This window comes from Tenebrio molitor, chromosome 9, assembly GCF_963966145.1.
Source record: "Tenebrio molitor chromosome 9, icTenMoli1.1, whole genome shotgun sequence".
Taxonomy (NCBI): domain Eukaryota; kingdom Metazoa; phylum Arthropoda; class Insecta; order Coleoptera; family Tenebrionidae; genus Tenebrio; species Tenebrio molitor.
In genome coordinates this window covers 2,604,188-2,619,221 of record NC_091054.1, presented here as the reverse complement: position 1 = coordinate 2,619,221, position 15,034 = coordinate 2,604,188, and the positions used below count along the sequence as shown (strand labels likewise).

The 15,034-nt window shown below is 38.4% G+C and overlaps 1 protein-coding gene across 6 annotated transcripts in view; it reads right to left on the bottom strand.

Moving 5' to 3' along the window:
* tay (tay bridge) overlaps window positions 1–11,786 on the bottom strand; it is a 69,073-nt gene extending 57,287 nt beyond the window's left edge. For 2 of the 6 annotated variants that reach the window (XM_069057799.1, XM_069057798.1), the window contains exon 1: window positions 11,132–11,771. In XM_069057799.1, coding sequence (XP_068913900.1) covers window positions 11,132–11,374 — 243 coding nt within the window. In that variant the 5' untranslated portion in view covers window positions 11,375–11,771. Of the gene's footprint in view, window positions 1–11,131 lie in introns of all 6 variants that reach the window. The other 4 variants (XM_069057797.1, XM_069057802.1, XM_069057800.1 and 1 more) reach the window with 4 other exon arrangements.
* Between the last annotated feature and the right edge of the window lie 3,248 nt (window positions 11,787–15,034).

Here is a 15,034-nt window from a genome sequence, read left to right as displayed (position 1 = left end):
TGCGCCGGTGTCTCAGCAGTCAGCTGAGCCGTAGAGCGGTCAATAGCCCGGCAAAGGTACCGCTTGTGCCGGTACCACGTCCGCCAAGGTCAGTCAGGCTACTCTCTATACGACGGAGCCGGATTCCTGCCGAGCTTCTACAGAGGTGCACGGCCGTTGGAACCGGCCCACCGTCGCGAAATATGTAACATGACACGCAGGGTACTCCGGGACCGTTCCCACAGATCTGCACACACGTAGTCGCATATCCGGAAACGGGTGCGGCAAAAACGGACCGCGCCGGACCCGACTCATACGATAAAGAAGCAAACACCGATTTAATTATGTTGTCGCCTTGGTGGTACCGTAATGGGACAAGTGCGGAATGGTGAGAAGCTCTGAAGGGTTCTCGTTTCTTATGGCGTGTAATTCGCCAAATGGGTGTGGTTGTACAGAAAAAAAGACACCCGCTTCAAGGATCAACGCAACGAACTATCGCAATTCTAGTGCTTGCTATTCCGCAGAACGACGCAAAATAAATTGATTGGGTAGTAGTTCGACGAACAAATTGTTACACAACTCGATTTTAACGCTCGTACTTGAAACTTCTCCAGATAAAAAAATATTCTAATGAAAAAGAAAGTTTAAAACACGTAAGACCATCAATCGTGCCGTCAACACTCTTGTATTTGAGTTCCCAATAAAATACAATTACAGTAAAAGTCGAGTAACAGGAACAAAGTAAGACAATTATGTATTCCTGACATAAAATTAAATGGTCGCCCGTCAAGTGAAGTTATTAATCATAAATCAAATTGTTTTTACCAGTTGTTTATTAAACATAAATTATTAAATTTATTTTTTCTAATTTCAAAATGTATACACAATAAGACCACAATTTGATAAATATACACACGTTACACATCACATGTTTAATTGTTGATAAAATGGCAACGCAATTTCGCACAGTCTATTTTTGCCTATCGGAAATATTTATTCTAAAGTTGAGAATAAAACCTGAAATACCTGGTGTACATTATAAGTACCTCAGGTTTAGTACAGGAAGCCGAAGTTAAAACAATTTACGTAAATCAAAATCTGGACATGAGCCAGAAAACATAAAAATATGTTAATGTCTCCTGAAAATCATAAAGTTTAGTGAAGACATTTTCTGTTAAACCATAGATCAACATCATTTTTATTCATTGATAAATCATTGACACATCTGTTCAACTTTATGAAAAACTTCAACATAAAAACTAATAATTTATTTTTGTTGACACTGTTGATATACTGCAGTCTTCCCTCCGTAGTGAAGTATTACATAATTGCGTTTGTTAGACAGGACGTTTGAATTTAAAATTGTAATTTCGCAGCATAGTTACCAGTCCGTTGCTAATAACGGCCTTTTGTTCAAGTTTCTACCATGTAAGAATGGTAGTTAGAACAAGTGTTATTTTCTACTGAGTATTACTTTATATTCAACAACTAAGCAGAACACTCTGGGAAGTGTCGACTACATTTTTTCAAACAATATACCTAAAGACTGTACTTGACTATTTCCCCTATTCCCTGGCCTCTAAAGTTTTCTCAATTTGGTTGTAGGTCGTAAAATTTTATGCTACTTTAAGTTAAAGATCTTGCGGGGTTTACAAACGCGCCGCTTTCCAATCTTTTCAAACCTAACCATTGTGCCCGTTAATCGCTAATAATATGCAATACAATTTTACGACCTACAACGAAATTGAGAAAACAGTACACTCCCAACTCATAGTTTTTTTAAGGATTTCAGAAAAAATTAAGAAAATCCTTATTAATTTGGTACTTCCCGGAACATTATCTTAAAATTGTTTGGGACAAAGCGAGAATAATTATTGGTTCATTGCAATTAAAATTTTGATATAAGGCATCTAGTGAGGTGGTAGAATTTGTATGTAGTAGGATTATAATGGGAAGGTTAAATAAACTGAGTGTAGTCACATAAAAAAATGAAAGCCTTTAATACAAAAATGTGCGTGAAATAATTCCTACAATAATTTGTTTTTCACAAAAAAATTTATAGTCCAGGTGGATTTTCATGATTTACAGATTTGAATAAAATAAACACTGCACAAGAATGCAGAAGTAAACCAGAAACTGACACTACTATGGCAGCAACACGATGGACATTACGACATACGACACAATCCTGCTGTAATTTGTACGGCATGACCGCTAAATCACTGGTTTCAAGAATAAAATACTGAGGTGTTAAAATGGAGGCCAGCCAAGCCTCTACCTGGTTTAAACCCAGTTGAAATCTTTATGGGGTTGGCTTTCGTGGAAGGTACTACCAATACCAAATCGTAGAATATCTGTTACTGCTGCGGTGAATCACATACCACAAGAATTACAAGACTGCTAAGTAGGATCAACGATTGTATATTGTTCCGGTGGTCGCAGCAGCTCGCAAGACGTGGTAAATTCTTCCACCGGATTACTGAAAGGTCTGACAACCTCATGAAAATTGCAAGCGGCTCCCGGCGTGAGGGATATTCCATTTCAATTGAACAATTATGTTATTAAGTTCTTCCAACATTTTCAAGATATCCTACTTATCATGGAAAATGCAACACCCAGAAATGTGAATACAGGGTGTTAGTAAATGGTTGGGAATAAATTTCAGAGTGAATTCCTTACGAAAAATGTGGCTTAAAACCTAAATAAAATTTTTCGTTAAAATGAGTAGTTTTCTCAAAAAAAAAAAAAAAATTAGTCCACTGTTGGAGAATTTCTCTAATTAGTTCCATTTGTCTGCCTAAAATCGCATTGATTTTGATATTTTTTTTAATTCAACGTTCCACGTTTAAATTTTTTCTTTAAACCATTGTTATTTCTCAGTATTTAAAAAAAAAGGATATGCCAGAATGCATTTATTTTTATTTTTTCCTTTTTTTTTTTTAAATTACTCATTTTAACGAAAAACTTTATTTAGGTTTTAAGCCACATTTTTCATAAGGAATTCACCCCGAAATTTATTCCCAACCATTTACTAACACCCTGTATATTTTGATGAAATTTGGTACGCATTATCAGAATGCGAGAAGCAGATCTTTCCTATAGGGCAATCGCTCATTGTGTGGGACGAAATGTGGCCACTGTGTTGCGGTGTTGTCGTGCATGGTTTAAAGACCAATGTTGGCCCAATTATTATACAAAGTTTCATCAAAATATGCGATTTTTTGGTGTTGCATCTTCAATGATAAGTAGTATACATAATTGGTACCAACTTAGAAGGGGACGATCCACGAATTATATTTTAGAATAGCGAGCACTACAACAATTCTGTTTAATTTAGAATTGGCTCAAGTCAAGTTATTTTACATTTACTTCTGCACTACTATTGTTACAAACATGGACCCCGGAAATACTTGTCGCAAAATTTCTGTTCAGATATTTCAGAAATCAATGCCGAAACAAAATTTACAAGTGAAGCATGAATGTAATTTTGCGACTTATTAAGTGAAAAATTAGTTCATTTTCAATTAAACATGAACACTATAAAATAACTGAGCTCATTTTATGGCTTTTACATGGGTAACATTTACTTCAATCGTAAAATTTGAAATTTCACTTATCAAAAATAAAAAACACCACTGAATATTATTGAAACTTTGCACAAAAATTCAATTTGTGGGAAAAAAACAAAGAAGAAATCCAAACACGTAGTTGGATGGTTCCTCACTCGTAATCAAGCAAATTTACTTTCTTAAAATTTGTTAAATTTAATGTATGCAAATGTTATTAAAAATGCGTTATTTACGTTGTCAGGTGAAATTTAACGCTAACTACATTTTATCTAAAAGCAAAAAAATAGAAATAAGCAACATAACAAAATGCCACTTCAAGGTTATTTAGTTGATTACCGTACGTTTACAATCGTTAGAACGTATATTAAAATGTTTAACGTACAAAGTATGAAAATGACTAGTTTTTCTTGGTGTTTTTAAAAAGCAACTGATAATGACATCGAAATAAAAAACACCGTTTTTCAAGACTGAAAGTGTCACATTGAAAACCAAACTGCAAGGACAAACTGTGTTTTTCCTTTTCCTGTGTCGCAGATAGGATTAACAACAAATCGAAATTAATAGTTGCGAAAGCAACAAAAGCGAAAGAACAAACATTTGTACTTCATCTTATTCCCGGCATTACATTAGATACGGTTCAAACTTTTGTAAACAGAAATTTATGTGCGCTGCAAATAGTACATAAACCTTTGATAGTTTTAAACAAACACAATCATTAATGCAGACAAGACCTTGCCATATAGCGGTGCACGGATACAAATATTTGATTTTTCAAAAGTAAAATGAAAACTTCGGACAGTTTTATTTACATACTTTGGTTGTTCTCGGTTCGAACAATCATTAAACATTAACAGATTCCTTTACTTGAAGAAAAAAAGTCAATTTGGGGTTACTTGAACAATGACGTGTACAATCATCGAGTGAGAAACCGCCTCGAGGGTCCTGATGACGTTTTCTTATCTGTTTCGAAACAAGTGTGCAAACAACAACAACAAAAAGACGACGAAGCAAATGCAACAGCGCCGAGAGGAAAAAAATTAATCGCATGCATTAAAAATATTCATTAGCTGACAACGTGGCATAACAACATACTATTTACATTTATTAAGCAAATAAAATCCATAATTATTTCGAATTTTATCTGGAGCCGTACATATGCTAATGTTACGCCTATCTAAATCACCCGGGGACAAGTTAAATATTACTGCGAAACATTCAATTAAACACGAGCCGAATCGATACCCATCGAGACTGGGAACACCGGATGATTTATTGATAGAAATAGACGATGATATCCGGTGCATGACAGTGTAATCGTCGATCCGCCAAAGACAAAAAAAAACCACACCGATCGAATTGAAAATATAACCCTCTTATCGCCAGATAAAATCACTCGTTCGATGAATGGGAACGCGGACGATGATGTTCAATCAAAATATTTGATTTGTGCGTAATGTTTACCCAACTCTGATTGTTTATCGTCACGATCAATCATCCAATTACGAGGTAATCGCAGATCGAAACGTCGATAACAGCGCGAATTCATTAACAACGGATTTTGGCATCGAACAGGACGGCAGCTGATCGATCTAGGATAATAAACGGAACGGAGGATGGAGGAGTATTTCAGAAGAGTTAGTTGTTCCAGTGTTGAAACATTCTGTAACAGTGACAATTGAAATTGTGCCTCGTTTAGCGGTTGCTACGCGATGCGCGACTTATTGTTTACAAACGCATCCGATTGGCGATCTGCCGTTGTAGAATGAACATACGAGGGATGTGATTGGCCGACAGCCGTGGATTTCAGTATATTCTATCACGGGATGTGGAATTGATATTATTCTTTCATTGAGTATACAACAAGAATGCATTTATTCGTTAATAGTCAAGATTTTTTTAAAAACTACGAAACGTGGTTCTTAAACTTCTCTTTCGTCTTAATTAATCAATTGGTTGAAGAGTTTCACTTGTTTTCGGGATGATCAAATTTTTCACGGGATTTAATAGGGTTTCAACCAAAAGACGAAATTTCCAACAACAATGAAAGGAGTCTTTCCAGACACATTTCCCCTCCTCATTGAGTCTTCACAAGTTAAAGGTTCCTTTAGAATTCCTAGTTTATGGCTAGCTCGCCACACTTTATAGTGCTAATGATGCTTTTCGCTTCTGCAGGTAGATTGATGGTGAAAGACATTTGCTCACATAATTTCAACACATAATATTTTAATCATTATTTTGTGGACATACATTTTTTATACTTGCAAGAGGGTTATCTAACTGTACCTCCTGAAATACTTTTACTTTTTATAGTTCATTCTAAAGTACGAGCATGCATATAGGACTTTATTGGCATTTGTGGTAACTAAGTAAATGGGTAGTTACAGGCAGAGTCCTGTAATATTTAACAAACACGTAGAAGAGACCTGTAAAGACTTTACAAGGCTCATCAAAAAATAATAATTAATCAAAACTAATTAAATGATTTTTGAAAAAGTTTATTATAAACACAAATAAATGTAACTGTCAATTGTTGCAATTACATACGTTAATAACGCATTTTGATCCGTTTCGAAAGTCATATTCATATCGCTCCTGGGATCGAATCAGCAGAGAACCGCACTTGCAGCGTTGGTAATTCCGTGGTTATTTTCTTGCATTTCAAGAAAATCGCCTTCAAAGTTTTTATCGGGCATTAAAGCCATTCTTTCTTTTCTTTCTCTTTGCAACAAATTTCACAAAACTTCTGACAGTATTTTTGTTGTTTATCTCAACACCATGACGACGTAGGTATAATTGCCCCACCGCTTTTCATTACAACATTTTTATAAACATAAATAACAATTAAAAAACGAAATTTACTGGCTTATGGAGACTCGTTCCTTACGTCACTCGTCCCACAAAAGCCACCGCGCCCGTAAAGATTAATTTACTAAGCGCGTCACATAAATAACTATTATCTGACTCTGAAGGCCCGACTATCACCAAATACAGAGAGCAACGTATTTCCCAAAGTATTGCGGTGAAATCTTAATTTACTAAGAACGCTCCCCGCAGATAAGGGATTGAATATTCGTTGGGAGTTTCTACCTGATTTGACAAGAATTATGAATGGGACAAAAATGACACTTATGATAAAATATTTTTAAAGTAAAATTACAGTGAAACGGTCTTCACCTGCTGTCCCTTCGGGAAACAATTGAATATTATCGGTTTATCACTCGGGCCTTCAGAGTCAGATAAATATCCTATATTCGTGAAAATAGGGAGCAATTAGATTTTTTTTAATTCCCATTTCTACCCTCGTAAAATATTTTTAAAAAAAGAAAATGTTTGCATCTCAGCAACTAATTTACTTCGTACGAAATTACAAAATACACATAACAAATCGGCTTAGGTTCTTTCTTTATCAAAATGATAAATTGATTCAAAGACTTCTCCTTACAACTGTTCTCGTAGATTGACAAATTCTTTTAGTAAATAATTTCTCAAAACAAACACCTTGAACATTTTTGATTTATACGAACTTTTCTAATTAATCTCAACTCTTACTAATTCATAATTGAAGAACTCATCAGAGGAAGCTTTTCATAAAAAGAAAATACTCTCCTTGGAACATAAAACGCGACTGCAACGAGGAAAAACAATACGCAAAACATCAAACACTTGTATTCGGTAACTAATAAATCGTTACTAATTAAAACATTTCATTTTGCATAATTATTACGAATTAAAAGATTTTCAACATACATTTTCTAATGGCAGTGTACTTTACTGCACGCAACGACGTTTCATTTAAGCTCATTAAAAAATGATGTTCATGTCGGGAGAGATGTGTTCAGGTGAGCACAAGATTACTTCTTCGAATTGAATTAGTTAAAGGCAGTAAAAAAAAGTTGATTGTTTCGTATCTGCTTCGATAACCATTTGTAATTGATATGTATCTTTTGAAGCAGCATCCGTCGGCAACAAATATCCAAGTCAAAGTTTATCGTTATCGATATTGTTGAATCGATACATTTTCATTGGCGAAAAGTGCGGTCGTTGACAAAGTTTGTTTTCGTTTCTGAAACGAAAGGCATTTGTCGTAAAATTTGTTACCGACAGTTCTTGTCAGGAAATGTTCTGATCGATTTAAAACATCAGAAACCGACCAGATACTCTAAACCAAGAGTTACATAAAAAAAAAAGGGAGTCCCCTGTACGTCATGAATTTTTCTAAATGACGCAAAAATTTTTACTTTACAGTCGTGATGTTCTTCATCCTTCCATATACACAGTTTCTATTGTTCTAAATTTTTAACAATCTCTTTGGTCCTCTTTACCTTCTTTCTTATTTTTTTTTTCTCTTTTTCTTTGTTAACGCACCACGGATTACAGATCACGGATCAGCTGTTTAAATCTAACCTCACTTTTTGCGTTGTTTGTGTTTTTACTCTGCAGACGGGCGTTCACAATCGATTCTTCAACGCCAACTTTGACAAGACTTTCTGACAAGATCCATAAATTTGCAGTGTCTTAAAAGCGGGGATTTCCCTCAAATCCGACTCAATGTAATTTATTTATTGCTACTTTAATTGAAGTTTTTATGTCATTTGTACGTAAAATCGGATTAGCACAAGATTTATTGTACAAGCATTTACGACAACACTATTATTATTTCATTATCTAAATACGAAACAAGGCAAGTAAGATTAGAACTAGATCAGTGAGGCTTAAAGAGAAACCTTTAATCCTGATGCATCAAAGGATCCACCAATCCGATAATTGTAAATTTGAAATCTCGCTTTGTTGTATGATCAATGATAATGACGGTGTCGTGGCCAAATTTCGCCAATCCAAACCACCACGGCACCATTAGCAAAATACCAAAGGTACAATTTACGGAGACCACAATAACAGAACAAATTAGACGCGACGAAATTAGAAAGAAGAACAAACCAACAAACACATTTAGCACTGGCTATGGACAACAAAATCCTCTGACCGACATTCGCCCCTCGAGACCTGTCCGTTAGGACAAGTGGCGTCCTTTTCATCCCCTTTCCGGTTATGTCGGTTCGTGACTGTGGAAAAAAGATATCGCGTGCTGCGCTGCTGAAGTAGTCGCGAGTCGTCATCATCACTAAACCGGCCACCATAAGAAGAGTGAAAGGCAGAGTGGAGTTCAATGCCCACGGGCTCGCACCAGTGCGACTACTGTGTCCATTGTCTGGGCTGTGCCTCCTTATCGCGGTGTATCTCAGAAAATTTTCCTTTTCGCGTGCGCTTTCACCCCCAGCGTGACTCCCCGAAATCTGGCTCGATCGAGGAAAAACGGTCGCGTGTCCGCCCGTCACTATAAATAACCCCATTCTATTTGTGTCATTAAATTGCGTTATTTGCAATATTTATCCTTTCCGACGTTTAAAAGGCCGCGGAATTCGTGTGGCCGAACCGGTTACGTAACGACCAACGGACAAATTGACTGCGCCGCGACAAATCGAAAATCAACAAACGCACAAAAGAAGTTGTACACCGCAGAAAAAAAAACAACACACGATCCCGGACAGGTCGTAAAGTAAAACCGTGCCACTACGCTTTAAAACTATCACGATTGATCGCTCCACCGTCATTCAATAGGACTCGGATCGGCCGGGTACAGACGTCCCGTACGATCCGGACAGGTTGACTCGGGACATCTGCCGATCGCCTCCTAGATAACGACAGCGGCTACGAACGTTCACCGTTCGAATTCCGAACAAAATGCATTACACGGAACCACTCGAGATTAGAAGAGTGCCAATAAATAATCTCGACAATAAAAAACCTGAGGCTGCGCGATAACAAATCGCCGGTTCGTTACGAGAAATTGTAAACAAAAGAGATTGCCGACGTCTGGAGCCCTCCATCCGCCGTCATAACATAAACACCACTTCACCACCCCATCCGGAACGCCGTCCCAAATCTGACTTATCGACGAGACGGGGATCGATTGGGGTAGCTGCTGTCTGTCAAAAACACAAAAAAATAGTCATGGCGATCGACTTCAAGATCCCAAACACTTGATGGGGCTCTCGATAATCTCAATTATCATTCCATCCATTATGATCTCAAAATCTCTCAAACGTGTGAAACGAGATCGGAAAAATTTCCAATAAGTGAATTGCACAAAATCAAAATAAACACGACCAATCCGCACAAATTTGTGTTCATTATCTATTACTATTATTACGACTAAGTGGTAATTACATGACAGCGACGGGTTTTACTTTAACTAGGCCTAATTACTGTTCCACAATCCTACCTTGTGAATTAATAAATGAGATTGTAAATCTATATTGTGTCACCTTGGGCGAAAGTAGGCAAATTATTACACATGTGATAGTTGGGGTTTTATGAGCCTCAGTTTAGAAGACTTTTCCACTCCGTCACGTCGTAAACCGAGAAAATAAAACAGAATTAACTTTAATGTCTTCGTGTTTAGGGTTTTCAAAACCACTGTGAAATTACAATTATACTTGAAACGCGCACAAAAGTAACAAAATATTATTTTTATATTTCAGATCGTAATAACCATCTTCGCTTTTATCTCATCGGGTCGTCAAAGAATTGCGAATTGGATTGTCGCCACAGGAAATTGGAAATCAAACGCTGCTTTGAACTTCCAAAGAGGCCAAACAAACTGCAATTGTGTTTTATTTACCTAAATTTCTGATTTTAAGAGGAGGTCGTTAATTTTGATTAGATGTCGTAGCAAGGGTCTGTTCGTCAGATTATCTCACTTTTTTTCTATACACTTTTCGTTAATTGAAAGTGTAAAGTTATGAAACGTCAACTTGGGGCTTTCGATACGATTTGGGTGAAGGAAAAAGGGAAACTGGTCAGTCGGAATTCAACCGCCGCTGATGTAACAGACACTTTTGGATAGAGAGAGTTTAGAGGCTCATTCTTCGGAAGTGAATTGTTCTTGGGGTTCCAATTTCGCAACCGAACCCGGACCCTATCAGCCCAAACGGGCCGCGATAACAGCCCCAGATTGTTTACGAAAACAAAAATGATTGCGTTATTTGGAGTGGCACTTTATCTATTGCATTTGGACACCAATTGTGGAGTCAAGTTGTAGCTTGTCATTTTAATTTAATCGACACAATTCAATTAGGTTTTAGAATCGAACTTGATATCCACACAATGGGCGTTTCGAGGTGATTAACATTTGTGCTGACGGATAAGTTATGCAAGAAAAACGTGACATTGTTATAAACGCGAGCGGCCCCACAGACAGTTTTTTCTGAAACAAGAGAGTTGGTAAAAAATTAATGGTTTCCACAAGTGCGGATTTTCTTTGGGACTTCCGATTGCGTCCGTGAATTGGTCTAATAATTAGAAATGGGCCGTGTCGTTGGTTTTTGTGTGTGTCGGAACGAGAGGTCGATGAAGTGAAAGCGTTCGGCAGAGCTAATTCGGTTATTGGGAATGTTTTGGATCGGCTCGAGGGCCATCTTGAATATAGAAGAACCCCACACCTGACACCACGACAACAGAGGGATTTGCGTGGTGGTTGGTTGGGAGTGGAGTGTGTGTGGGCCCCCTCGTTCGCTACTTACTTCGAGATCCTCGTAGGAGCGGAACTGCAGTATGGAGAACCCCTCGACGATGTCCTCTTCGACGAGAGGCTCCTTGTTCTTCTTGCGGCGGTTGTGCGGCCTTTGGGGCTTCTCCCTGACGACGTTCTCGTCGTCGTCTCCACTGTCTGGTCCATCGTGACGGTCGGCCTTACCCTCCCTTTGGGCCTGCATGCGCTGGGCGCGTCTTCTGCGTCTGTTTCGCTGCTTCACCTCCACATCCATGACTCAAACATTGCTGCCGTTCCGACGGTGGCGGCGGCGATTCGCCGACATAGCGACCATTTACTACCAGCAGTAGCACCACCTGGAGCTATGGCGGACTCGGCACCCCGTCCTCCACGGCTTATCCCATCACCGGGGCGGCCCTCGGCACATCGCACGCCCTCACCAACAACACACACAAACAACACCATACACCGGATATAACACACGGACCGAATAATACAGAATAAACAATATTTACAACGGACACGACACGGCCAGTCAATACAATGTAAAATGTCGCGACGCACGAGCGCGCCCTCGCGAACAACACCGCAAACTCGAAAAATCACCAACGCTGCCAACCTCACCACCTCAATTTCACCAGGACGCACTGCGTTGGGAAACGCAGGGACAATGGCCTTTTGTGCGACGAACAGGGGTTGGATTACCCCCCAGGGCAGGGCCCACGTTATACGGGACAAAGACGTGCACACCGGACCCCGCACCGACGCCCATTATAAACCGGCTGCAATCATTAACGTCAATTCAATTATCAACTTATTCCGATTAATTAATTACACAATGACGATCGATTCCCAGTTTAACAGATAGCTTGTGTAAGGACAAACAGTCTTCATTAAACCATTCAATCCGGACAGGCTAATCTGGCTCGCAACTGACGTCATCACGTTCACATTTTGAATCAATTTGCAGCTTAACAGCGCCGTAAAAACAATTCGTTCAAAATTAATCTTGAGACAAAACATTCTCTCCTTCGCACCAGCTACAAGAAATCCACCCAACGTGTAATATGTTTGTTATGTTCAACTCAACACAAAAAAGTTCCGTTTTTCTCTTTCCAATAATTAAATACATTTCAGACTACGGTGTCTTTTTCATATTTCATCGCGAATATAGGATAGGCCACCAGAATTACCCTAAAATCAAACAAATATTAGCCCGAACAGGACATTCGTTCATTCGTTTCCCTCATCTGGGGATTTTTTCTGTTCAGTGCAACTAATCGCTTTAATTATTATTTTATGCGAGTCCGGTGCCGTTGACCTTTGCAGTCTTTTTTTAATCAAAAACGAAAACCTGATTAATTCCGTCATTGTGGCAATCCTGATTCCAATCAGCTGTATCCACCTCCCCGACCTATTAAATTCGAAGCAGGCGCATACCCTCGTTAAAAATATTACGTCGTGTCGGTACCACTTGACTTCGCTTTTTTGTTTAGATCTCACCTGCAACCTGTTTTTATCGTAAATAATGGTTTCGACGCCGCTTTTGAATTATTCAATCACGTTTTTTTGCCTCATCGGTTTAGGTTTATCGATTTATGCTTACGTTGTTGAATTGCAAGTGGAAAATGACAGCAAATACGTTGCAATGTGTGACATCAGCGAACACATGAGTTGCACCAAAGCTTTTCGATCCCCGTAAGTAATTCATCAATTACTTGTTGATTTTAGTCTAAAGAGCCCATCAATTAACCATGATATTGACGTTTTTTGACAAGTCGTGACAGATACCGTCACTTTTAGAATAAATTACATCAGTTACCGACAGGTGGCGCGCCATTTGACAGTTTATCGTTTTTCAGGTATGGAAAAGGTTTAGGGTTGATCTCGAAGGATTCGATTTTCAACAAACCAAACAGCTTATTGGGAATCCTGTTTTACAGCTTAACAGCCACTTTAGGTAAACCTTAACTAGAAAGTGTATTGGAATTGGTTTTAATTTGTATTTTTTACAGCTCAGTCAAGTTCTCCTTTTATTACAAGGTTTTCCTATTGGGCAATCTTCCTAGCGAATTTTATTTCGCTATATTTCGCCTACATCCTGTACTTCAAACTGTACACCTTTTGTGTCGTCTGCGTCTCAACATATATCATCAACATTTTATGTTTGATCTTCACCAACCTGAAACTGCGCAAAGTAACTGCCGATGTAGATATCGTCAGGAAGACAAACTAAAGTTAAGGAAAAAGATCTCTGTTTGTGACGAGTTCCCCGAAAGCCCGTTAGAGGACGCGCCAATTCTCGATGTCTCAAGACTGTATCTTATGGGAGATAGTTATATAATTTGTTATTTTTGATGTTCATATAACAATTAAAATTACAAAAAACTTGTCTGGGTTGTTTTCTAATGCAGTAGCGCGTTGATTATGTCGAATTAACGGTTGTATAATCCGCTCCGGTTATGTTATTTCTTCAATAACACTTGCCGTGGAGTCAAACCCACGCACGTATTGACGCAATCGCTGAAGAATTCTGAACTGCGATAAAGATGAAGAGGCGGACTCGACTTATTGGGACACGGACGCCAATAAAGGGAGCGAGCAGGAGCAAAACAAACGCGACATGTTCTGCCAAGGATTTTTCTTCGTCTGAAACGCAGACTAAATTAGACCGGACTCGGGCGAAAAGCGAGTCAGATGGTGCATTTTACTTGAGAAAGTTCAAGGGGTTTTGACGAAACACTCTGTATACCATTATGGTCCGACCAAGGATTGCGGTGTTTGAATAACACACATGTAGCGAAACTGTGCGATTGGGCAAGACCGATGGCCCCAGGCGGTCGTTCCTCATTACATAATTGTGAGGTGGTTCATTGGATTTATTTGACTTAAGTCATTTTCCGGTCGTAATGCTCTATGACACATCCTTTTCCTCCTAGGCACCGGTGCTGAACTGGCCCAAATCGCGGCGGATTTCGCAAAGCGAGGTTCCGGCCGAAAATTCCGCGGAAAAGACAAGGGCGCAGTCGCTCCGACTGGGGAAATACGACAACCGGCCCCTCCAAATTAAGAAAACAATAATGAATCAATTGTGTTATAGTGTTATAATTTACGCTGATGATAATTCCATACAAATTACAAACGATGTAAGACCCAGAAGGTATTGAAATACATATTTATTACCTACATAACATGTTACATGTTGAATTATTTACCATTTTTTAAAAGACAGAACGTTGAGTAAGCACTAGGTATTGTAAAAATCTACTAAATGAGATTGGCACAGAATTCAGTAGATAATCAAAATTAAATTAGTGACAGTATTAGAAACGGCAAAAAACATTTGTGCAACGTGCATGGAAGTGAGGAGGTGGCATTCTATTTGTTTGCGTTTTTCAACGATTATTTTACACCACGTTTTACTTACAAAAGGACGTAACTTTGAAAAATTTGGTTACGGTTAAATGCAATGTCTACTGATGGGAATGGGAAGTGGTAAAGGAGTGCAGCAGAACTAACTAGCGAAAGAGCGAGGAGTACCTATTATGCGTGAGGTTAACAATTGGTCCCTGACGGCGAGGAAAATTAGAGAAACTATGTACTAAGTACGTACAAAGAATAATAAAAAAGTGTGAACATTCAAAGGAAAAAAAAACATCTTTAACTAGAGAGAAGTAAAAGTCAATTTTGTTCGGGAGAAAATGAGTAGATTGTCTTACCATTTTTGTGATTTATGCAAAAAGAAAATTGTGAAACGTGAAGTGATAATAAAACACAGAGGCTAATACTATTTGGAGTCATCGCTTCTGAGAAGCTTGTAAATTTGAGAATCGTGAATGGAAGACAAATTGCACATAAATATAAACAACTCCTGGCAATAGCAGAACCAGAGATTGACGCCATTACGGAAGAAACACACTAGATATCGCAACAT